The sequence below is a fragment of the Rhea pennata genome, chromosome 4 (assembly GCF_028389875.1).
Source record: "Rhea pennata isolate bPtePen1 chromosome 4, bPtePen1.pri, whole genome shotgun sequence".
Taxonomy (NCBI): domain Eukaryota; kingdom Metazoa; phylum Chordata; class Aves; order Rheiformes; family Rheidae; genus Rhea; species Rhea pennata.
The window spans coordinates 984,677-1,009,719 of NC_084666.1; the positions used below are offsets into that span (position 1 = coordinate 984,677).

The 25,043-nt window shown below is 50.9% G+C and overlaps 1 protein-coding gene across 10 annotated transcripts in view; it reads left to right on the plus strand.

The window, feature by feature from the left end:
• DYSF (dysferlin) overlaps positions 1–25,043 on the plus strand; it is a 117,022-nt gene that overhangs the window by 36,377 nt on the left and 55,602 nt on the right. For all 10 annotated transcript variants that reach the window (XM_062574894.1, XM_062574900.1, XM_062574896.1 and 7 more), the window contains 10 exons: positions 5,132–5,225; positions 5,622–5,699; positions 12,518–12,699; positions 13,537–13,677; positions 14,701–14,730; positions 15,652–15,678; positions 19,760–19,861; positions 20,604–20,765; positions 21,311–21,476; positions 22,046–22,119. In XM_062574894.1, coding sequence (XP_062430878.1) covers positions 5,132–5,225; positions 5,622–5,699; positions 12,518–12,699; positions 13,537–13,677; positions 14,701–14,730; positions 15,652–15,678; positions 19,760–19,861; positions 20,604–20,765; positions 21,311–21,476; positions 22,046–22,119 — 1,056 coding nt within the window. The remainder of the gene's footprint in view (positions 1–5,131; positions 5,226–5,621; positions 5,700–12,517; positions 12,700–13,536; positions 13,678–14,700; positions 14,731–15,651; positions 15,679–19,759; positions 19,862–20,603; positions 20,766–21,310; positions 21,477–22,045; positions 22,120–25,043) is intronic.

Below are 25,043 nucleotides of genomic sequence, written 5' to 3' on the forward strand. Positions count from 1 at the left end.
CCAGCTCAAACTGTGTTGGTCAGGAGCACTGAGATGAATGGGAAGCAGTTTCCACAGAAAGAGAGCTCCCCAGGGCTCTGGAGTTTTGTTTCACAGCTGATACACACTCCATCCTTCCCCAGCTCCAAAGAACTGGGAGCAGGGACTTCTTCTCCCCTGGCCGCGTTGCCTCATCTTGCAATGGGAGCAGCCCGAGAGCGCTCCCATTTCCCTGCTCCCATGCCTTTCTGGCTGCTCACGGGGCAGAGCTGCCTGAAGCTGGGCCCATCACTTCTGCTGGCAGGGCTCGGTTTGCCATGTGATGCTGAGGTTTTGCTGCCTTGGCACTTGCCTGCAGCCTCAGTGATTTAGTGTTCCTGTTGGGACTGGTTAAACTACCTCCAAAGTTGCTCCCCGCTCATGCAAAGCAGTTTCATCCTCCCCTCTCCTGCCTCTCCCTACCATAGACTCGCTGACCCTGAGGGGAGCAGTGGAAGGAGACTCTTTTCTTACCAAGGTGCTCTGTTTTCTGAACCGTCCTTGGGAGTTTTCCTGTGGCCACCCACGTTGTGGGACACTGTCACCTTGCTCGCTAGATTGCTCAGGGCAGAGCAATCTAGACAGTGCCTGCAGAGAAGAGCTCTGCTCAGGATTAGCCAGTGACTGCTGGTTCCTCATGGACAATGCCCCCTTCCTCTGGCCATCCTCTTTGCTTTTGCCATGATCGCCCTGGCCTGGGCCTTGCCCATGACTTGGCATCTTCCATTGCAGCACAGACTGGAATTTCTGCCCTCGTTTCATGACAAGGGACACAGTTTTTGCTCCCTCTGAGCTCTCGGGTTTACCTAGCCATTCTGCTGGGCTGGTGTTATAGATGCTCTGCACAGACAGTAGAAAAGACTGGGGAGAACCTGGGGCACTTGCTTAACAGGCGGCTTTTGATGCCTAGCTGTGTGTCACTGAGTCTTTGACTCTAGCTAGGACCACTGTAAATGTTGAGCAGACAGGAAAGTGGGAAGAGCAGAGACTTCTCACCAGCAGGTCCGTCAGACCTCAAGAGTTGAAACTGCCTATGATGGTAAGGGAGCAGACTGGGTGCTTGAAGTTTTGGACTTACTGGATAGAATGGAAAATGGCTGGTCAAAAACTGTGCAGAAAGGGATGGGAAGATTTGCACAAGTCTTGAGTTCTTGTGGAGTGTGGAAAGCAGACTGCAGACTGAACACCCTTCGGCCTGGCTTCAAAAGTCTCTAGCTGTAGGGAAGCCCACCAAGTGTCTGGCACGTAGCCAGGAGGATATCCTGCAAGATATATGCAGTAATCCTTCCCCTCTAACCAGCCCTAGTAGGATCTAAGATGAAGGACTTTGCCCAGCTATGAACACAGCTTTGCAACAGTGCAAATCAATTAGAGAAGGTCCAGGGAAGACCAATGAGGAAGCCTGGCTATTTAATTAAGAGGTAACTTAGAGAGGTATGTGGCAGTAGTGCAAGTTTGTAAAAAGCTGTTGCAGTGAAGAAAAAAGGATAAGAGGACAAGAAGCCGTGGACCCATAGTGTGGCAGAGGGAACTGGATACAGGGGAAAGCTTCCGAGCAGTAAGGAGTGAGGCCCAGGAGTAGGTGGTCTGAGGAGGGGAGGGAGATTCCTACTGCAAGTCTGCAAGAGCAGATTGGACCATCATCTCTCAGGATGGAATCAGAACTTAATTGACTGTGGAAATGAGAAGGGCAAGATGATTTCTTGAAGGCTTTTTGCTCTTTTTTCTGTTATTCTGTGGCCAGGGTGGGTCTGTAATAAAAGCTTACCAATAAGGTGGCAAAAACCAGTGAGTAGCTAATACAGGATTGTCCTCTTCAAAGCATCTTCAGATATCTTCTGCCTCAGTTTAAAGGTCTCCAGCCATGGGCATGCTCACAAAATGTCTAGAGCTCGTTGCTTCCTGTGGCAGATCAAAATCAAGTGATGGGAGCTTGAGACCAAGAATTAAGTTGTGCAAAAGGCTTTTAGCACTCCCGTCCATACCTGAAACCTTGAGCCAACATGACAGGACATTTTACAGCACTGTGGTGCTGTTCCCAGCTTACGTACTCCTCTCTTTTTGTCTATACCTCATCTGTCCATCTGCCCATCCACCCCACATAAGCAGAGTACCCTTTCTTTCCCCAGTACTTGGTGACTTGGCCATCATCTTCATCATATTTGCTTATTCCTGTTTTACCCTCTCTTTGACGATGCATCCCAGCCTTTCTGAGAGCTGCCCTTTAGCAGCTAACTCGCCCCTGGCGTTTGTTAAGAGAGAGGCACTGAGGTCTGCAGCATGACTCCCAGATACTGCTCTGTCCTTTGTGAGATGGCTGGGAGCCCCAGAGATCAGCTCTGTGACTCGAGGCCACCTCTAGTTTCTAATGGAAATCCCAGTAGTTCTTCCCACTAGCTGTTCCACAACCCTTCTCTCACTGCTGCAAACCCAGCCACAGCCTCATTTCTTCTGATTCTTCCCCTAAAATCAGCTGAGGGAAGCCTTTGGCCAGAGGAGGATTTTGGGTTTTCCATACCAGGCTGGGAAACCTCGCCTCTTTCTGCCAGCTAAGGTAATCCGTGCTTATTCCTCAGCTTTGGCTCTGCACCAGGCGTGACTAAACCAATGCGGCTGCTCCCTAGGTTGAAGGAGAAAAGGGAAATAGGTTAAATGAGGTGGAGGAGGTGCCAGTGCCGGTGCATCTGGCTAGTGTGATGCCATCATGCTCCTGCACTGGTAGGGCAGGCCCGCTGGGGCTTGAGAGGTTGGACTTGCCATCTCTGTATCTCAACTAGGCTTAAGCATCTGGGGTAGCTGTGCTGTGGCCTTTTTTGCACCTAAACTATCAAGCACTTGCACCACGCACACATTCCTGTGTGAAGCTCTCAGAGGGGTAAGCCTAGAGGAGGAAAGCAGTGGGGTGTCACCAGACTAAGGATGCCTCTTGCCCATGATGCTCCTGTGTTCAAAGCGCGTGACTCTTAAGTAACACCAGGCACCGTGCAGGCATTGCATGACCAAGATTTGTGTGACTGTTGGGTGGACTCTCATTGCATGACCAACAAGACAAAGGGAGAAGATCTTGGGAGGTGGTTTATCTTGTCTGTAGATTCAAAAAGTCAAATCATCGTCATAAGTAAGATCCTTTTCCAAACTTGCCCTCTCCAAGACTCGCTTTGCAGTCTTTAGCTGCTAAAAGGTTTCTGCTCACAAGCCCCTTGTTGCCAATGAGTTGGGAGAGGATGTTGACCTCAGCTTCAGGAAATTTGGATTAAGCCCATGATCAAAGAGGACAGTGTTTCAGGGCAGGACACCTCCCCACACCCTTTCCCCATGCTGGATGCACCTAGAGAGTCTCCAAGCCCTTGCTTGAGGATTCACTGCTGTCCTTTTGGCTCCCAGCCTCCTCCATGTGTTCCTCTCCAGGCTGGAGGAGGGACATGGCCTCTTCCTCAAGGTGGCAGGGAGGACCGGTGGCCTGCTGTGTGCCCTGGCACAGCTGTGAGACAGCGCAGAGCACCTCGGGGAGGTCTTTACCGTGTGATGTTTTCAGACTGCAGGCTGCATGCCAGGCAAGGCTGGCCGTTTGGTGGAAAGGTCATAAAAATAACTGAGGAGCTATTCAGTTCCCCGCGCATTCCTGAGATGCAGGCCAGGGCTCTGCCTTCTTCTGGAGGAGAAGGGAGCCTGGGCCCTGGGGTGGGGGGGAGGCTTTGGGGAGGGGGAGACGGAGGAAAGAAACAGGAACACTGGAGGTAGCCTTTAAAAAACTCGGCATGACCTAATTGTCATAAATATAGTGCACCGCAAACCCCAGGGCTTCCTCTGCAGACAATGTCACGGTAATTGCTATTCCTGCCGTGGAGCGTTTTGGAAAGGCAAAAAGGGCTCTTCAGACCATCTAAGTTCTTGACACTTTTTTGGGACCGAGCAGCTCAGGGCTCTGGAAATTCCATCCCAGACCTATTTTTTCCCTTCCCTTCCCGTCCCTTCCCTATCTTTATTATTTTTAAATACCCCTACTGTCTCTGTCTAACATTTGATAATTGAAAATATTTAGAGATCAGATTTACACTAGTCAGGAAGTTATCTTTTGCTCCTTTTCCTGCAACTAAATATTTCAAGTCAAATATGGCAATTAGGAGGTGATAAAAGGCCTGCTCTCACACGCAAAAACAAGAAGAGGAAAGAGTGTTGGCCAAGGTCGGATGAGACTGCTTTCAAGCAGCAAATAGAGTATTTCACTGCATTTGACACCATCTGTATCACTGTTAACAAAGTTCGTACTCCATTAATTTTACTCACAGGGAGACTTAGTGAAATGACTTTAACTGCTGCCTTCTACCCCAAGAGCAGGGCAATGCAACCGGCTGCTTCTTGGTGTAGCTTTTCTCCTGTGCTGGTGAACAGCCTCCTGGTGAAACGATGGGAGGCAGAACGGGACTGCGGACCTGTTGGCTGTGCTGGCAGGGAGGGCTGAGCCAGGGCTGCCTGAACTGTCTACGCTCGCCACGCTTGTTTCCATCCTCAGGGCACCTTGAGGTTTCTGCACCAGCAGCAATTCCGGGAGCTGGGCCTGTAGCCTCTATTTTCTGAGCTATCAGCCCCCCCAGCCTGGAGGGCTGGGATCAGTGGGACCCAGGGTTTGGTACAACGCAGAGGGATGTCCAGAAGCTTGAGTCCACGTAGTTGCTCCTATTCTCCCAGCAGGAATTGGGATCCAGGTCATCTCTCCAATTGTAGGGATAGGAGAGCGTGAACTTCCCAGGCTGCTAGAAAACCATAGCTGCTGGAAGCCCAAAGCTCTCTTGGATGTCAGTGTGGAAAGGTGTCCTGGGAGTCAGACAAGGCAGTGCCTTCTTTCCTTTAGTTGAACCTCTTTGCTCCCAGTAAACCCAGAGACTCCAGCCCAGTGCCCTGTGAGAAGCTCAGCCCCAAGTCCTTGTGGTGTGCACTGTTCCCCTTAACCCTTGTCCACACAGCCGGGCAGCCCAGCACCATTATGGCTTGGCCACTGGGAGCCCCAGCCACTGGTGGCAGCTGTGGCTGCTCCTCTTGGGAGAGCAGCGAGGGACTCTGGGCCAATCAGAGGGGCCTGACCCAACTGACATCATGTTACTTTCTCTTGCAGGGGGGAGTGACAGATGACAAGAGCGACGATGGCAAATCTGTCTCTACCCTGAGTTTTGGTGTCAACAGACCCACTATTTCCTGCATTTTTGACTGTAAGTCTTTGTAAGGAGGGCGAAATTCCCACGTAGCAAGTCCTGGTGTTGCGATCATGAGATGTCCACTGTGGGACTCCTTGGCTGAACATTTCCTGTCCTTTTACTCACCATGAGTGCGGATGGGTGGGAAGAGGTGGGGGGACAAGAATGGGGCAAGGTTTGTCTTTCTGTGAATCGCTGATGTGCTCAGGGCACTGGACTTTGCCAGGCAGGTAAGAGCTGTCAGCATGGGGAGGATTAAGCCAAGCTCCCCTCGGACGCTAGCATGGTGGTGGTGGATAAAAATCCACCTACTGACGTGCAAGGAGCCCTGGACTCTACCCAAGGACTGAAGCTCTTGTGCTGGTTAAGCAGTCAAAATCCTGCTTAACTATTTCTATTTCTGAAATACAGATGGGAACAGATATCACCTCCGCTGCTATATGTATCAAGCTCGGGATCTGATCGCCATGGATAAGGACAGCTTTTCAGGTAAGCCCGATGCCTATGCAGATGTGTATTTGCAGTTGATTAGTGCTGTAGTGAATGCTTGGGAGTGGAGGAGTCTACAACGCAAATTTCGGGACTTTGGGGGTATTTATTGATGTAAAATGAGGATTGCTCTACATCTGTACCAGAAAAGAGAAGCACAGGTTTTCCCAAGGAAACCTGTTTAGTAGTTCAGTTCCTATCAGTGGAAGAATCAGAGTTTCAAGAAACTCTTAAATGAGAAACCAAGCAGAAACCACAAGTTACCCAGGTCAGTCGTGAGTCAGAGGCTGTTTGCTTTGCTAATAGCTCCTTCTTCCAGACCCGAGGTGATGTTGAAAGCCAGTGGCAAGGCTGGGTAGCGGATGGCTCAGGGGCACGACAAATAAAAACAAAACGAAGGGCAGGGATATTTACAGTGGCAGAATGCCTCGTTCTGGTCTCTCCCCGTGCAGCCTGTGAGCCGCATGCATGCGGAGTGGGTGGAAGGCTCTGGACTGATGCTGCGATGGTGGAGAGTGTGGCAGAGCCCTAGTCTCTGCCTGCAAAGTATTTAGAAAAATGAAAATGGATGGGAGGGTGTAATTAGTGCCTCTGGGCACCGTCTCCTGTGACCTCATGAAGTTTTTGTTCGGGTGCGTGTGCAAAGCATCCAGCCTTTTTTTTGCATCTGGTCAGATCCTGGTGGGGTTCTTGCCTGACCTTACACAGCAAGACCAGAACAGGGGAATGGGAGTCTTAATTCTAGGGTTTGTGGAGGTGATTTGTCATGTGGTTTGGGGAAGAGATCAGGAGGGAGGCTACCCAGGTCCTGTGCCCATTTCAGGGAAGAGGATATCCCATGCTTAGCACCAGGGTTGGGGAGCTCATCTCTGGCAGGGAAAACTGTTAAGGAAGCCTAATGTCCTTCTGTGGACAAGTCCTTGTGAGGCTAAAGCCCTTATGATGGCAAAACACCTTCCAGATCCTCCCTGCTGGCAGCTGCATCAGTCCCTGAGCACCTTGGGGTGCATGAAGCTACAAGATGGTGGTTTCTGGCAGCAGTGCGAAGCAAGTTTTGGGATTAGGTATGGCAGGATGGTGCCCTGAGGTCACTCCATCACTTTGTAGGACACTGCCTGGCACAGCAGCATCTCCACAGGCTGTGGCAGACCGGTCCCTTTGCTTGGGAGAGTGTCCCACTGGGTCCGCAAGCTGAATGCTGGACCCAGCTGGAGGGAAGGAGTGGGACCCTGCAGCTATGGGCAGTTGAAGGTGGAAGAGCAAGACCTCTCCATTTAGTAGGACTCCCTGGTTAAGCTGAGGCCAGAATAAGGTGCAGTGGGCCCAGCGTGGCTCCAGGGCTATGGAGAGGTGCTGGCATGGGGACCAAGAGGTGGAGGAGGACCTGTGGGCTGGCATGTCGGTCTGTCCACACCGGATAGTATTGCTTCGGCAATGCTTGAGGGATTCGGCGCCTGTGGGACGGGTTTGCGTTGAGCGTGGTGGCCGAGGGTGTGCAGACTGACGGAGTTTGGGACAAGGGCTCTCGGTAGCTGCCGTTGCAGCCCGTGTCGCAGTGATAACCTCTCCAGAGAGGTGCTGGGTCCGTTTGATTTATTTATCACATAGGAGCTGCAAGGAGATTCAACGTCTCGGCTTTTTCTCTCCTCCCGGCAAACCTTTCTCTCGTTCCCTTTTCTGTTTGCTTAGCAGAGCCGAGGGAGTTTTGAAAGGGAATTCCTCCTCTGAGTCTGGCCCGTGAACTTCTGTGTTAACAAAACACTAGGGAACGCACAAAATCAGCGCGTGCTGAAACAGGATGAAGAAAGAACATAAGAACATCATTCTTTCCATCGCCTGCTTTACACCCCTCTTCCCTCCCCCTTCTCTTCTTCCTCACTGCAAAACGAGCCGGGAGTTCACGGTCCTGGGCTTGCCGTGCGCCGAGGGGCCGTTCCCAGTAGGGAGACTCTTTCTTGCGCTCTGTTTATTGTGAATGAAAGAATTGATTGAAAAAAAGGTTGGAAAAGAAAATACTTGACAGTGGTAAATCTGTAGAATGGTTCATATTTATTTTCACTGCCAAACATTAAATTAGGGCAGCTTCTCTGTTATCCACCCTGGAAACTTTGCGAGGGGGCTGGGAATCAAAGGCTAGGGGGATGGGGGGTTCCTTGATGGAGCTGACACCTGGACCATACTTCCTTGAGACTGAATTGTAAAAAAAAATGCCTCTTTGTGGTGAAAAAAAATCTAGTCCCAGGGGAAGAAAAGGATGTGTTGTGGTTTGAGTGAGGAGCCTTTCCATGGTGCTAAGCATGTCTCCAGCGCAACTGATAACTCCAAAACGAGCTGAAGCAGCCCAGTGCTTCCCCTTACGAGTACCTGTTTTCAGTCATTTAAAAAACTGCCCCGCTTTAACTGATGTGGTGGATGTTGTCTCTGCTAAGCGTCTCCCGCAGGCTGGATTTGGCTTGTGGTGGTGGAGGAGATGTTTCAGCAAAGAAAGCTCACATTCTTGCTTAGGAACTGAGTTAGAAAAAGACACCTCACGTTGTCCATTCGGCTGTTTTGTGATTGCTTCGCAGTGAAGGTGGTTTGGTTTTAGGAGTGCATCGTTCACAGCAGAGACAGACACATGGCCGTGGGGGCTGGAGGGAGATGCCAAGCATGGTCCTCCATTCCCATGTGGCGACCTCAAGGGGCAGGAGCTCAGTGGAGCCCTGTCCCACCTGGGCAGCCCATGTGCCCAGACACCTGAGCTGGAGCTCGGTGAGGGCTGTGCCACCCCATGGGCCTCCTTATGCTCACTGGCAGCTTTTCACAGCCCTTTCCGAGCTCTCAGAGCAGAGTTTTGTGTGGTCCTACTTGGACACGGCTCTTTGGTCCTCGTGACTGATGCTGCCTCTACTGCTTATGCCAGTTAACACTCAGGAGTGTCATTTTCAGGTGAGGAAGCAGGAAAATGGGGACGTTGCTACTTCCTCCTAATTTGGAGGAGGAGCTGGGGCAATGCAAAAGGGTCATTGAGGAAGCTGGAGCTAGAGCTGGCTTGTAGTGGGGAGCAGTGGCACGAGGGGCTGCTGGAGTCGGTGAATGTTGGTTTGCTGCTCTGCACAGGACTAGCTAGGGCCATCACTGGGAGACAGGGCTGCATCTGGGATGCTGGCAGGTCCTGGCATCCCTGGAGCGCCTGGAGAAACCCCCGTGGCCCCATTCCCTTTGCAACCCTGCTGTGGGTGGGAGGGACTCCTGCATCCCTGCGAGGCCATCCCATGTGTCCCAGGCCAGGGAGCATTGGCAGGTATCATCTGCATGGGTAAACACGGAGCTGATAGCCCTGGGATGGGATTTCGGGGTATTTGGAAGCAGAGGACGTGAGGGATGGTGGGTGGGCAGATGAGCCTGGAGAGGTGCAGAGCACCCAAGCAACGCCCCAGGGTCGGCATCCAGCGCAATCCCTGCTCCCGCCACCTCCACAATGGGTTTGTTGTTGGAAGCGGTGGGGACAGGGGTGATCTCATGGCCCTGATTGGTGGAGCGGGGAGGGGAGTCCCTTCCTTCGGAAAAACCCAGCCAAGGACAACATGAGCAACAACATGTTACAATGTGGAATTGTGATCTCCACTGCCTTAACAAAGCATAAAGGAGTTCATTAAGGGGGCTTTACACAGTTATAAAAATAAACCTTCTGTGCACACGAGGGTCTAAACAAAGGGGCTTTATAGAGGCCTCCTTTAAAAAGAAGAAGAAAAAAACCTGAAAAAGCAAATCCAAATCCATGGTTTTTTTGTTTATTGTAACGCATTCTGCTTTCTCCTTACTGGAAAAAAGCGCGTAAGTGGAAAAGGTTCTTCCCAGCGTGAATAGTGCTCTCTGCAGCCGATCACCTTGCGAACAGCCCCGGCTCATTAAACACGTCTGCTTCAGCCTGGGCGCCAAGAAAGAAAATAACCTCCCCTCGCTGCCCTTACCCCTGGAAGAGGGGAGGGAGCCTGGAGGCCGCCTCCCTGCCCAGCCAGGCCCTGTTTCAGGTGGCAGGGTGATGTCCCTCCATGCCCAGGTTAGATAGGATTTGGTTTTCTCCTGGTATAAAGCTATCTGTGCTCTCAGCCTTCAGCAGCTCTGTAAGGACTGGCTTTGGGGTGACCCAGCTGGTACCCTTCTGGGCGCTAGTTGACCTCAACGCCTGGCATATTGACATTTTGCAATGGCATGGCATGCGGGATGCCAGGCGGGGAAGGTGGCCCGCATCCTTCTGATGAGGCCTATGATGCCTCCTGTTACCATGGAGGTTAGGATTTGTAGGTAGATGGTCATTCTCATGGCCTGCTGGGGGCCAGGCAGATGAGATACAGTAATCATGGCATGCTGATCCCAGGAGATGGATCAGCAAGGGCCAGTAGACATTACCGGGTAATAAAAGGTGTTTAGTCTTTGCAGGGTCTTATGATATCCTACAACACGTTTTGAGCTCCTCAAGCAGCCTTCAGTTTGAGTTCTGCCATCTGCCTGTCCTTTCTTGGAGTGCTGCTAAAGCTGGCTCGATCCCGGCTGCTGGCTCCTTGACATTGTTTGGGAGAGAAGGTGTTAGAGAGGAATTGGATTTCATGTTTCTGCTGTTAATTGATTTCAGGCTTCCTGTGTTAATTGCTTTGCTTATTAAAGGAGACCACTTCTCACTGTTTGCTTTTGCCTCACAGTGAGAAACCTCTGGGTTTGTGCCAAGTCAGGGGTAAGATACCTTGGGCCCAAATCAGTGCCTAACTACAGGGTCTAATGAGGCACTCTGGAGTACCTAAGACATCTGCACCAGGCTGGCAGATATGACACACCAACCCCATGGGAGACCTCGAGCCATCTGGTGTGGCAGCTGGAGGCCAGGTGGCATAACTGAGAGTACTGGCAGCTAGCATTCCTCCCCAGGACCTAAAGGCTGCTGAAGCTCGCATGGAGGGGCTGAGACATGAGGATACTGACTGGCTTCTGGCAGCGTGTTTGGCTCTTGAGCCTTCTGGAATGGTCAAAAATCCCAGGAAGGAGGCTGTAACGTTGCAGCCTCCTTCTCCAGACTCTGCTCTTCACAGCAGGACATGACCTGAAGTCCCTGCGCACCCATGTGGCTGTGTAGTGCTAGTATCCCGTGCACCTCCTGAGGAAGGGTATTGTGTTGTGGACACAGTTTGTGCTCTCTGCTGTGTTGGAAGACAGCTGCGTTACCACCACGGAAACACTCGTCTTGGTAAAGTCGGAAACACTCGTCTTGGTAAAGTCATCTTTTGGAAAGCCGGGAGGGAATGTTGTGGCCAGTTAAGCTGACCTTCCATGTTGCTCTTGGGTCAGTCAACAAGGCTGCCAGCAAGTGGCCTGAGGCACAAACCACATCTTAAGCCAATAGATGAGCCGTTTGTACAACCTCAGTCCTGGTAGACAGGGTGGGGAGTCACGAGGATAGAACAGGTCAAGTTGGCCAGCGAGGGAATCTAATGCTACAGCACTGAAGTGCTGGGAGATGTGGCTGGGGCAGGTCACAGAGTCTCCATCAACTGGAGATACACAGAGGCGTAGAGGGTTAGAGCTGCTCTGGTTAATACGGTCTCATTGACTTTCCAAAAGGTTTCCTTTAACAAAGATTTCTAAAGAAAGGAAGCAGCCATGGGCTTTTGCATGGGTAAATAGCTGAAGCTGAAGCTGTGTGGGCTGTCTTGTCCCCCAAGGTAGCTGAAATGAGCAGAGGTCTGAAATGATTCTGTATGAGCAACAGCTCGGTAGGCTGAGACTTTTCACCTTGAAAAACAGATGACTTAGGGAAGGCTTGATAGAAACCTGCAGAACTCTGAGTGTGTTGGTGCAGATGGATTGGGTGGACTGTTCTTTCTCCCTTCTAATGCAAGAGCTGGGGAGCCTCAGAGGAAGGTGGCAGAAGTCAAGTCCGGAGCAAACATCAGGAGGTGGTTTTTCATGCAGTTTCAAATCCTCACCAAGGACACAGTGTGTGTCTGTGCAGGGCAGGAAAGGGGTTCAAGGAATACAGGACAAGTCCATGGAAAACAAACCTCTGGAGGGGGTTACTAATCTTATAGACATCACATCCAGCTCAGGAAGTACCAGTGCGGAAAATAACTGGTGTATTAGGGTAAGCATCAGAGAGCCTGTCCTTATTCTCTTCCCTGGCTTTTGCTTATGGCCACAGTTGGAGACAGGGTAATGGGGAAGTGGACTGTGGAGATGACCCAGTATCTACCCTCTGCTTATGTTCTTATGTCACTGTCTGTTGAGGTAACGTAGCAGAGCTGTTCCCCTCTAGGACCATGCAGGAAGCTTAAATGAGCTCTCAAGGACCCTGCCAGCCCCAGTTCGTATGGGATTCAAAACTACCACTTCATGTCCAGAGCACAGCACTGCTCCCTTGAGATCTGGGTGTATGCTGCCCCCCATTTCGTCCCCAAATCTCAAAGCATCTTACAAATACTTTCATCCTCAGCATTTTCTATCTCAGGAGACTGAATTACTTGGAATAAATGGGGAGTTTGCCAGAGCTGTGTTGATGGCAGAGCTGACGACAGCGTATCTTTACATGCGTGTTTACTCCAAGTTATCTGCTGACCTGTTGGGCCCCTTAGTAGTTCTAGCAGCAAAGGACCATGGGAAGATGCTTGACCTCCAAAGGAGATGGTTATTTCAGTTGGAGTTGCCTTGGATGTGGTGGGAATGCCATTGCTGTTTTTAAAAGACTCAGCTCCCAAGGCTGCTGGCCCTTATATGACACTGTTAATTGCTTTCTCCTTAGACTGGTAGCTCTAATTCATCCTTAACACTTTGTCTAACATCTCTTGCAGATCCTTATGCCATCGTCTCCTTTCTCCACCAAAGCCAGAAGACGGTGGTGATCAAGAACACCCTGAACCCCACCTGGGACCAGACACTCATCTTCTATGAGATAGAAATCTTTGGGGACCCCCAGAATGTGTCTGACTCCCCTCCCAACATCGTAGTGGAAATATATGACCACGACACCTACGTAAGTGTGTCGGCATAAGCCAGACCCTTGGGGTGTGAGTGTGCCGAAGGCAGATGTGATAAATATGGGAGCTATAACTTCTGCATACAGTTCTGCCACTGATGTCCTTGATGGCCATGCTTTAGTTACCAAAGCTGTGACTGCATCATATTTTGCAGAGTAGTCAAATTGACTATATTTCTTTGAGGGGAGAAGTCAGGACAGGATTTAAAGCAGTCATGGAAGCAGACACTGTTATTTGTGCAGCTGCCCAAAGGCATCCAAAGTGCCTTGTAGTGATGTCATTGGGGGGGGGGGAGATGATGTAATCCTGGATCCTTGCTAGAAAAGCTTGACTGTCGCCTGTCACAAGAGCAGGAGGGATTTCAGTGCTTGTAAGAGCACTCTGTTATGCTTCTGTAACGGAGCCCATAGCTGTTAGCTTGCCCAGGACTCTGGCTCCCAACTCCTTCTACCTTTCCTCCTCTAAAAGATGCCAGAAGAAAGCAGCAAATGCAGCTGAGAAGCCAGTTTCAGTCCAGTGAACTGGTCTCTTAAGAGCTGCTGGTGCTTAATGTTTTACTCAGAGCTGATGTTCTGGGAAGCTCTGTGAAACCATAGGACTCATCTTCTGTTGAAGCAAAATGCAAGATGAAAGGAAAAAAAAGTGCCTTTCTAGCCCTAGTAGTTAGAGGAAAAAGACTTGAAAATCTGAATCTTTCATCTTTTCTTTGAACTGATCATGTAATAGTTTCAGACACTGAACCTGAGCTTTGGCTGAGTGATGCAGGTGGGCGCAGATGGGGCGAACTCCCCAGGGCGGTCAGAAACCCCCTTACTCTTGCAATCCCCTTTCAGGGCGCAGACGAGTTCATGGGGCGCTGCATTTGCAAGCCCAGCATGGTGCGCTCGCCGAGACTCTCCTGGTACCCGGTCATCAAGGCGAACAGGAACGTCGGCGAGCTGCTTGCTGCCTTCGAGCTGATTCAGAGAGAGAAGGTGAGCTCCTCGTCCCACCTGCGGCTGCGGGGCCGAGCTCTTCCCTTGGGGGTATCTCAGGACCCAGCAGGCTCATACCTTTGCTGGGCACTGTGTTGTGCTTGGCTGGACTCAGCTTGCTGGAGCAGCTCTCCAGTTGCCTGTCCTTGATTTTGCCAGAGGAAGGCGGCGAGATTTGGCGCAGGCTGCAGCAGCCGGGTGCTAGGAGGCATCTCGCAGCGTTGGAGGGGCGAGGCTGGGTGCAGAGCAAAGCCTTGGCGGCGGGGCTGCTCGTCAGGGAGGTGCCGCTTGCAGCTTTGCTGGCCTGGCCGGGTTCGGCGCTTAGCTCAGAGCCTTGGCACCTTCGCGCTGTGCAAAGAGCCCGACGCATTCGGCCACGAGTCGCTGCCCTTTGCTCAGAGCACAGAATTAATTTCCGGAGGGGATTTATGAGAGCTCGAGCAGGCGGCCGAACTCGGTGCTGGCTGTTCATGCAATGAGCCACAGGGGAGCGAGGCTGTGCTTGGGAGCCAGCCCAGGCAGGAGAGGCTCCTCTTCGTACCCTGCGTGCTCTCGTTAGCTCCCCACCCTCACTGTCTCCGTTCACACACACCTTTTTCACCTCTGGGTTTTCCACCGGCTGCAGGGGCTGGCTGCTGCCCAGATTTGCCTCCGCGCACGGAGGCGGGGGCTAATTCTCCTCCGGTTTCTTCCTCCCAGCTCCGAGGTGCTAATGGGGAAGGAGGCTCTTACAGCCCCCCCCCGCCCTCCCAGCGCTGTGGGTCTCAGCTCTGCTCCTGCGAGGATGCTCCCCGTAGTGCACCGTGCTCCTGAGGGGGGGTTAAGAGCTGCTGCCCAGGGGCGGGGAGGGATGAGCCTTTCTGCATGTCCACGAGGCTCCTGCGCGGCGGTCAGGGAAGGAGCAGCCCTGCAAAGCAGCAGGCTCGGCCGTTGCACAGGTCGGGGCGCTGCGGCGGCCAGCAGACCCCCCTGCCCCAGATGCCGACAGCGAATGCAAACTAAAAGTGTGTTTGTTCCCCACAGCCGGCCGTCCATCACATCCCTGGCTTCGAGGTAATGCCACCCTCGTGTCCCGGGCCCCTCGTACCACCCGCTCTGGCCCCCAATCTGCAGAGCTGCTGAGTCCCAGCTCTGACAAATGCTCCTGCACAGCTTCCCGCGTGGATGCCAGCTGTAGCCCCGCTGCTTCCACCTCCAGGAGGCAGTTGGGACAGGGCCGTCTCCATGCGGAGAGCCTGGGCAAACGAAACCCATCCCAGATATCATTCCTTGGCACGTTTCCTGCCCTGATGAGCAAAGGCACTAACTGATAAAAAGTTAATAGTAACTGTGGAGCTGGGGCCCTTCCTAGAGGGGAGGCAGGAATGTGAAAAGTGTCCTTGAAGGTTGTGAGAAGCCCTCCTGATGTGAAGCAAACCAGGCACGCACAAACCCTGGTGCTTTCCTACCTTACATGCTCTGGTCTCAGCCCATTTCAAGGAGCTGCTGGGGTGGTGCAGAGGTGCACTGCAGGAGGAATTTCTTCCCTGTGAGAGTGATGGAGCACAGGAACAGGTTGCCCAGAGAGGTTGTGGAGTCTCCTTCTCTGGAGATCTTCAAGGCCCGCCTGGATGCAACCCTGTCTACCATGCTGTAGGTGACCCTGCTGAGCAGGGGGGTTGGACTAGATGATCTCCAGAGGTCCCTGCCAACCTCACTGATTCTATGATTCTATGATCTGGAGGGCGTGAAGGACAGCGAGGGGTGAGCAGAGCTTGTGCACAGAAGATGTGGCACTGGGGCATGTGTTTACCCATGTATGTTCTCAGCGAGACGTCAGATGTGGTTAGGAGCTAGCTTCTTCATTCTCTCAACCCTCCCCCCCACCCGCCCCCATTTTTCTCTTGCTTTCTGTTGCAAGCAATTGCAAGCCCTAGAGTGGGCTCTGGGTGAAAGCTAGTCTAATTCTGTATTTTCCTTCTCTTCTCCAAACAGAGTGAGCTGTCTGCCAGTCTGGATGAGGTGAGTCTGTAAGATTTGGTAGTCTCTTCATCAGGGATATAGTCAAACTTGTGCCCCCACAGGGTAGCCACTTCTTTCTTGATGAGTCAAATAAATAGCATCAGGATTTTAGTAACATTAAGGATCACCTAAAGGAGAGGGTACCTGGGGTCTGTGCTTGACCCAGTAAATGTTCTTGGTATCAGGGCACGTAGAGTAACATTTAAACCGGGTGTAATGTGTGTGCATGAGATCTGTTAGTGTTTAACCCCTGCAAACAAAGCATGCACTAACTGAGGAACTGCACAGGCCTTGGCTAGACCTCTGCTCCAGCTAAAATCCTCCTCTGATAAGAAGGTGGCTGGTCCAAGTAGTGTGGAAATCACAAGTTGGTTGTATCTGGAGAAGACTGCGGGCTGAGAAGGTTTGTAATGGGGATTTTGGCTATGGGGCTTGACTGATCCCCTAGTTTGGCCTTCTACAAGAAGGCACCTGACTGGTGCGTGGCTTCATACTGCTGAGATGTGGAGCTTGACCTTCTTTTTTGAACACTTGTCAGTCCAGGGAGTAGTTTCAGTGTGTTTCAGTTGCAAAGCCAAAACCTTGCAACTTTTCATGGAAATTCAGTAGTGTTTCATTCAGAAAAACACACATGTTGGAGTGTTTCAGTTACTCTGAACAAAATACCTTCCTCGGGTTCCCAAGCCATTGGCTTGTTAAACTTGCTACCCAGACGCTGCACTGCCTGCAAAGCTGATTGCCAGCTGAGCAGGCTGGTGCCAGAGTAGGCTGGTACCTTGGAGAGCCTGAAGCAGGGAGCTGAGTGAGGCATATGGTCGTTTTGGTGACACGGTGACCACAGGACTCAGTTATCCCCAAAGCCTGGGAGGCAAGCTATGAGAAACCAGGGGCACATGTACAGTCTGGCCACATTTCCATGAAAGGAGGGTGGGATAAGTGCATTTTTGCAAAATGGGTCTTTTCCACCCAAATAGCCTTTCCTGACAGCGGAAATGCCACTTTGTTTAGCATAAAATTTGCCCTTTGCTGATCCCCATTCATTGCCTTTGGGAAGGGTGTGGGGGGCTCATCTTTGTGCTCTGCATGGGCTGAGACAGTAACCATCTCTGCTTTTTCTCCTCCCTTTCTTGCCACTGCCATTTCTGGAACGGGCACTCCACAGCTCTGCACCCCTGCCTTGTTCTCCGAGGGGCTCCTCCAATGGGTATTTTTATGCTCAAACACTTGACTCTCCTCCCTTGCTCCATCTTTGCCCTGGAATCAAGCAAAATCCCAACAGAGATTCTCAAAGAGACCAGCTCCTTGAGATGTGGTCTGGCCTGGCCCACCTGCCCTGCAGGAACCCTGTCCAGACCAACCCACTGAGGCTGCGTGTAAAGAGTACGCTGGCCTGAAGACTCCAGTGCCCTTAGCTGTAAATAACAAGCTCTGTGGAAAATCAGACTCATGCTGTTGGTGTTGCATCTTAAGGACTGGGTTGGCACCAGACCTCCTTCTACTACATTTTGGTCTGGGGTAAATAGGAGTAGTCTTTTGGGGCTAGATCCCCTTCAGTCATTTGCACGGAAGCCTCGTGAAGTGGCTGGCCAAGCTGTGCCATGGGGGGAGACACTCTCAGCCACTCTCTCAACCAGCCAAGTCTATGCTGACTTTCATCTTTCTTCCATTCCTAGTTCATCTAGTCCATCAGGGTTGGACTAGATGATCTCCAGGGTTCCTTTCCACCCTGATTCCCCTTGAGTTGTCCTCATTCAAACCATCTCAGTCTGCCAGTAGGCTCCTCCTATCTTTTCATGGGTGTATCTTCCTTTCAATCTGCTGGGAGTAGTGTCTGAGTTGAGAACTGTCTGGGAATTGCTTGTTCCCCACTACCATGCTGTACCCTCCAAGCCGTCTCCCTTCACCTGCCTTGTCCCCAGGACTCACAGATCATTTCTCTCCCAGTATGGTGAAACATTTTTAATGCTCTTGCATTCAGCTAAGATTCAGGAGAACCAGTGTAAAGCAACTAGGAGAACAGCAGGAAAGAAAAAAGGCTGAAAATGGGCTAGCACCAGTTGAAAGCATTGCAGCATTAGGAGCTGGGCATGCACTGGTCAGCTTTCAAAGCTGCTGTTGAACACAGGTGGGGTGGGGGCAGTCAGGACCTCTCCCTGCAAGGCTGCCTGCTCTTTCACGCTACAGATTTGGCAGAGAATGGACTGATTGAATCGATCTTTTAGTCCAGTGACCATGAGGAAATGCAACACATCATACCCTTGACATTATTTTTCCCTAACAGGACACCTGTATCTTCACTGGTGCAAAACACACAACCACTGTGAGATTCTGTGATTATTTGCACCAGTGAAGATACAGGTGCCCTGTTAGGCGAAAATATGCCCTAATGCTATGGAGGGTGAAGTTGGGGAGATCACAGAGTTTCCATTAGGGACCTCTTTGGGAACAGACTGCACAGATATCTCACAGGGATTGTGTGACACTTGAGCCAACCTTGGGGTTGGGAGGTGGGCTGACCGACTTCTCCCACTCTGCCCTTCTGTTATTTTGTGTGCTGGGAAGCATGTAGTTTGCTGAGTACATCGGTGCTCAGCACCGTGTGTAGGTATAGCCTTGAGACTCATTGAAACAAACACAACTTAAACATGTTTAAAGCTAGGAACTCTCTTATGGTGTTTCTCTAAATGGGAATAGACTGAGGCTTTTCTGGGTTCAGCCCCTGGTTAGGTAACTTGATGTGCTCAAAGTGCTAATGTTATGGACTGCAGACAAAAAAAAGGTTGGAGGGTAGCTCTTTAAGGGCTATCCAGTCTATCTCTCCACCCCCAAGCAGGATCAGCTCACATTCATGGAGCAATGTCTAGTTTAGGAGCCCTAAATTAAGAATTTAGATGAGCGGGTGGGTTATCAGAAGTGCAGAGCACCCAGATGATGTTGGAGATGCCCCACACCTCTCCTCTGTGTCTCTCACGAGGCCCCGATCTTCCAGATAACCTTCCCTCTCCCCATCAGTCCATTGCGGCACGAGCCCCCCAGTCCCTGGGCTTGGGGGTGCTATGCTGTCATCGTGAGCACGTGGGCAGCCTCAGTGGGGCTGTGCACCCCACATTTACTGACTGCCCTGCACAGGAACCCAGAGAGCTGCCCCCAAATGGAGCTAGCCAAAGTCTTCAGCTAACAAGCAGCTTGATTCAGCAGCCACCGACAATTGCCAATGAAAATTAAAACTTAGTGTCTAGTATATCTAACATGCCACCATGAAAAATCCCTTTGTAGTGCATTTATATACATATACATATAAACCTGAACCAATCCTATACTTGAAATATATACACCCACTTAATTTAATGCAATAATACTCGAGCCTGAAAAGAATGCTCTTCTCCTAAATTGGTTCCAACTGCCCTTGGTTGAGGGATGCATTTTTAGAGATTTTATTCTCATTCTTGCTTTTTTGGTGACTCTGAACTCAGTGATCAAGGTGAAGAGGAGCCCAAATGCTGGAAAGGCTCAGAGCCATTCCTTTGAGAGCAAAAGTGGAAGTCTGATTCCTCTATTTTCTCCTCCGTGAGAGCAAAATTTTGAATCCATCACCTGTCATGCAGATTTAGTCTCACCCTGAAGGAAATCTCCTTCTGTCTACATTGTGTGCAGACAGCTCTATCCAAACACTATCCTGTGGCCAGCTGCCAAGTGAGACTGAAGCTGAGCTCTTGGATGCAGCTAATGAGCAGTGGACACCTTCCTGCTGCCAGATGGGGTGCTAACCATGCACCCACAGGGTTGTCCCCATCAGCATGTCTAATGTTCCTTGGGAGCGGGTCACAGCACCCTACTCCCTATCCAGTGCCAGGAGGTGTATTTCACTAATGCTAGCTCACCTACTACTGCTGCTTCATCCCCTCTCTTCATTCCTTTCCCAAAATGATTTTCTAGCAGTCCCACGTGGAAGAGATGCTGTCTAAGTGCATTTTGGGGAGGAGATGAGTTATACAGAGAGAAGCAGATTGTGGAGGTGATGGGCTTGGTGTCACACCCTGACCTGATCTGATGTACTCTTTGGACATCTGCTCTCCCACAGTCTGCTGATTCGGACCTGCCGTACCCTCCACCCCAGCGGGAGCCCAACATTTACATGGTCCCCCAAGGAATCAAACCAGTGCTGCAGCGCACTGCCATTGAGGTAAGTGATGGGGATGGTCATGGGGAGGTTTGCCAGCCTGCGGAATAAGGCCAGCCTGATGTTGTAGTGGACTGTGTGCTGCTAATTGGTCCATAAATGGGATCTGAGCCAGATTTTGTGGATAAACAGTCCAACGCAGTGCTTCAAGCTGGTTCTTCACATGCAGATATCAGGCCCAAATGCCTCTTTGAACCATTATAACAGAGAAGCTTTTCTGCCTGGAAAGCCCACAATTCCCTCCACTTCCTACTGAATATAATTGTCTCAGTGGACCAACAGGTTTTCATTTTATCTTCTGTTCCTAGCACACAAGTGTCACTGGCTCCTATTTCGCACCAGGACATCCCTCGGTGTACCAGGGTGTCTTGCTGGGAAAACAAGTCTATGAGATCAAGGCAGACATTACAGCAGCCAAGTCTTGGGCCAAGCATGGCCGAGGACCATACCTGCTTTTTGGATAGACAGTTTGCCTCATAGCATGTGTGCCATGCATGGTATTTTCTCAAAACAGAGATGCTCCATTAATAGATAAGCAGTTGAGGACCTGATGTATTGGTGCATATAGAGAAGAGTTTGCTGTAAGGGCTGGCTTGTCCCAGCAGCAGCTGACCCACATGGGTGATTCAGCTCTCCTTCATGGCGAGCCAAGTTCAGGGTTACCTCTCCCGCTGAGGAGCGTGGAGGCAGATCTGGAGGTTGGCCTTTAACTCAGTTCTTGCTGCTTGTTCTCCTCACTCTGCAGATCCTGGCCTGGGGGCTGAGGAACCTTAAGAGCTACCAGCTGGCCAGTGTCACATCACCTAGCCTGCTGGTGGAGTGTGGAGGCCAGCTCGTGCAGTCTTGTGTCATCAAGAACATCAAGAAGAATCCCAACTTTGATGTCTGTGTGCTCTTCATGGAAGTGGTGAGGACACCATGGCTGCACTGTTCTCAGGGTTGTAGCAGAGCTGGTTGGCAGGGACATCTGGGGCTCACTAGCCCAGCACCCTGCTCAGAGCGGGACATGGCGGTTGTTCCTTTAGCTGCCTGCCCCAGTAGGGATGGAGCAGGGGAGGCCACAACTGGTTCAAAGGCACTGGAGACAGAGAACATTTCCTTTCCTGGTTGATAAGGGCAAAGCTGATCTCTGAAATAGCCATGCAGAATATTATCTTTCTCCTCAAACTACTGGCTGAAATAGCCTACCTTTTGGGGCAAGGGTACGGGTATGAGGGACACAGGGGAGAGGTGTGGGACATCTCCAACATTACTGGGGTGCTCAGCACTTCTGATAACCCCTGCTTATCTAGATTCTTAATTTCAGGCTCCTAAATGAGCTGTGGTAGAGGCTTATATAAAGTGTAAAAATCTATGAATGAGATCTATGAAAAAATGATGAACCCAGTCCTGTCCTGCTCAGCCTTAGTTCAAACTTTGTGCAGCTCCATGTTCTCTCCCCTCTGCTTGCAGCGTCTACCCAAAGAAAGTCTGTACAGCCCCCCCATCATCGTCAAGGTCATTGACAACAGGCCGTTTGGCCGGAGGCCCGTGGTGGGACAGTGCACCATCCGCTCATTGGAGGAATTCTACTGGGACCCCTATGGGGAGGAGACAGGCAGCCCCCAGGAAGAGCCAGGTACGCTGCTGCTGCGAGCACCACTGCTTGCTGCACCCACTGCCACTGCCCCTTCTCCGAGAGGAGCTGTGGGGCGCTCTCTGTGTTGTGCTGGGTGCTGCTGGCTCAGCCCAGCTTGAGCCTGAGGCAAAAGGGCTGGGTGGTGCAAAGCAGATCAGCTCCAGGGTTTGTTGGTGAGCAGGGCTGTCCTGTGGCTAAGCTGTCTGGCCCACGTGAACATGAGTTTTGACCAGTGTGGAGGCTCTGAGCATGGCTGAGATTGTTCCTCCCAGTGCTCTGCAAGTGTCATTTGCCCACAGGACATGCCAGAGTGGGTAGGGGGAGCTGGGCCTGAAGAGCATCTTCAGATCCACAATTAACTGTATGTAGACACGTTCCTGTCCTTTGAGCTTGAGCCCTGGTGTGAGGCCATTGGGTGCCTGGTGTGACACTGGGAGACAGAGCTGTAAGCCCACCTGTCCCCCTCTGGTGTGGACCTTCATAGGAGGGTTGGGACTGTGATCCCGAGGTGGCATTGTGGTCTCCAGTAGCTGGATATCTGTGCTAGCTTTGTGCTGCTCTCATTGCAGACGATGTGAGCCTCACTCCCAAGGACGACGTTCTCATTGACATCGATGACAAAGAGCCTCTTATTCCTGCCCAGGTATGGAAAAATTCACAACAGTGGAAAGCAACAGTTTCTTATTTTGGTTGGTAGATGAGATACAAGTCTTTCTGGTGGGGGAGCTTATCTGATTGTAACCTTCCTTTTACAGCTTCTGTCTGTTTTTACCCCCCTCCACCGTGTCTCAACAAACAACCAGAAACTCATTCGTCTTCCTTATGTTTAACCCAAAGGGTCAGATCTGATTTTCTCTGTGCGAGACAGCTGTCTGTCTCCTTGCCTGGAGACTCCATGGCCAGTTCTCCTTTCCCCAGTTTTGCTCCTTGTTTGCAGGATGCTTTGCCACTTTCTGAGCCACTTGCTGTTTTTAGTAGCTCCAGTTGTTTTCCCAGGTGTGCAATGGGGACTGTGGTTGCCCAGTGTCCTGTGGCTGTGGGAATGGGACATGCTTTAGCAGAGCTGGGGAAGGAGGGATATGTTGCTGCTGTTACAAGAAGGAAGCAATTGCACGCCGTCAGTCTCGGGGGACTCAGCCAGAACGGGGGCTGTCGGTGTTTGCCATTTCTGTAGTTCTTTTGGTTTCTTTGCCAGCGGATACATCCTCTCTGAGGAAGATACTTGTCAGTACCAACATGTGTGTGCATACAATGTACAAATCTGTCGGTAAGCCTGATTGCTAAGGAGCAGCAGAAAGTATTGTCAGAGGCATTTGGTGGAGCCTTTTCAGAGTCTCTTGGGTTTTTCTTCCCTTTGGTGTATTTACTCAACTTATGCCTGTTTTAAAAGCTTTGGGTGCCACATGGTACCTTGAGTTGGAAAAGCCTGAGTTGTCTGTAGCAGATCTGCCTCGCAGTGTCCCTCCTGTCTTGCCTTTTGTTGCCCATGAAAGCAAGGTGTGTAATTTGGGCTTCCTCTACTTCTATTTTTTATTCATTTTGCTTTGGTGGCATTTTAAGGCTTCACTGATGGCTCCCTGCCATCAAATGTTGTGACTGTCCTGAGTGGGCTCCAGTTGAGATCCCAGTACCCAATCCTCCCTTGAGGAGGCATTGAGGAGTGACAATTACACTTCATCTTATATCAGTAAAGTAACTGGAACATGTCTTCAGGAAAAAAAAAGAATCTTGGAACGGGAACCCTCACGTTTATGAATAGAAAAACCTCCTAGTCTAGTGCAGAAAGCACTTGAGAAAGAGCTGGGGTCTTGGCGAAAAGCATGAGTGCTGCAATGAGCTGTGCGATGCTGGGCACGGGCTCTCCCTTTGCAGCATAAAATGCAGTTGATGGGACATAGCACCTCTGCGAAGCCTTTGAGATCTCCTGCCTCAAAAGCTCTGGGTGAGAAGGATCCTCAGGAAGTATCAGGACATGGAAGGAGATGCTGGCCCAGCTTGCCAGCCCAGGTCCCGCAGCAGGAGCGCGTGCGGAGGGAAGGTGCCCGGCTCGGGGCTTTGCAGGACCTCTCTGCCAGGACTGCTGCTCGCTCGGCACCGCACAGGGATGGGACCCGACCTGTCCCAACGGTTGGGCCGCCGGGTGCGTGTGCTTGCAGCAGGTGGATTAGAAATGCAGAGCGAAGGGCGCCGGGGGAAGGTCCGGCAGAACTGTGGTGGTGTTGGCAGATGCCCTGTGGCTCGAGCCGGGGTGTCGGAGCAGTTTCCTTCAAGCATGTCCTTCCAAAGTGAAGCCTGAGAAATAATCTGATTAGGGAACTTCTGCTGTTAGCCCGACTAGGATTTCAGCTGGCTGTTTACCGGCCTCGCCAGGGACGGCATTCGCTCTGGGCGAGCAGAGCGCTCCGGTGGCAGGATGGTGCTGTGGGGACGTGGTGTGACCTGGCGGGACACTGGTGCTGGGAGTGCTTCAGCAGCCCTTCTCCCCTTGGAGGTCAGCTCAGTGCTCCCATTCCCAGGGGAATGCTTCCCCTGGGAAAGGGTTTTCCTGCCACCCTCTGGTCTTCCAGAAACCGATGGACTGGTTTTGCATCTGCAGCTCCAGCAAACTGGAAGACATAATTTCTTAATTTTTAATAGGAAAAAAAAATATCCAAATTTCATATTGGATGGACCAAAATGATTTGTTTGGCATGGTATGAAATCTAAAATTTACAATCTCCTCCTTTTTTTGGGGGGTGGGGAGGAGGTGTCAATATTTGGCAAAAATGTTGCATAGCGAAGTTGAAAACTACCCTCATAATGATGTTGGAAAAAAAAAAAAATCCCGTAGCACTTTGGACATAAAATACTGCACTTTGAAAACATCAGAACTAAACCTTTCTGCACTTCCCTGCTGTCCTATTTTTCTAACACCATAACTACTTGTTAAAGGCAACTTATTTTATAGAGCATTTCTTTTCATCTGAACTTCATTTGCCAACATTACTTTCACCTTCTGTTTTTTTTTTTTTTTTTATTTACACCTAGTCTCAGGAAGGAGGATGTGACTCGGGCTTTGATAGTGTCCCACTCACTTAAGAGCCAGGTTTGCTCCTGCTGTTTCTTTCATAGCTTTGGTAGAGATAAGAGCGAAATGTAATTCCTCATTGCTATGTCAAGGGGAGCGAGTGGCATTTCCCATGCACTAGAAGTGAAACCAGATGAGAGTTTCTTACCATTCCTGGGCAGAAAAAATGGGAATTTTCCTTCAGTGTTAACCCTGGAATAGTCCCTTTCTGCAACTTTCCAGCAGAGAAGCTCTGGTCTTCCATAAAGATTATGAGGAACTTCTCAGTGCCACCTCCCTTCAGCATTTTCCAACACTTTCTTTCTGTTTCTCGGTAGAGAAACATTTCAGAGCCCAAACTTTCAATCCACATTTGCTTTTTCACTGCAAAATAATTTTATTTATGCACATGGCCACTGAAAGCTATGTCATGTGCTGAGCGCCCTGCACATGCCCAGCCACCGCCGTGCCGTGGGTGATGCCACTGCCCCTCTTGCTCTGCTTAATGGAAATCCCTCTGT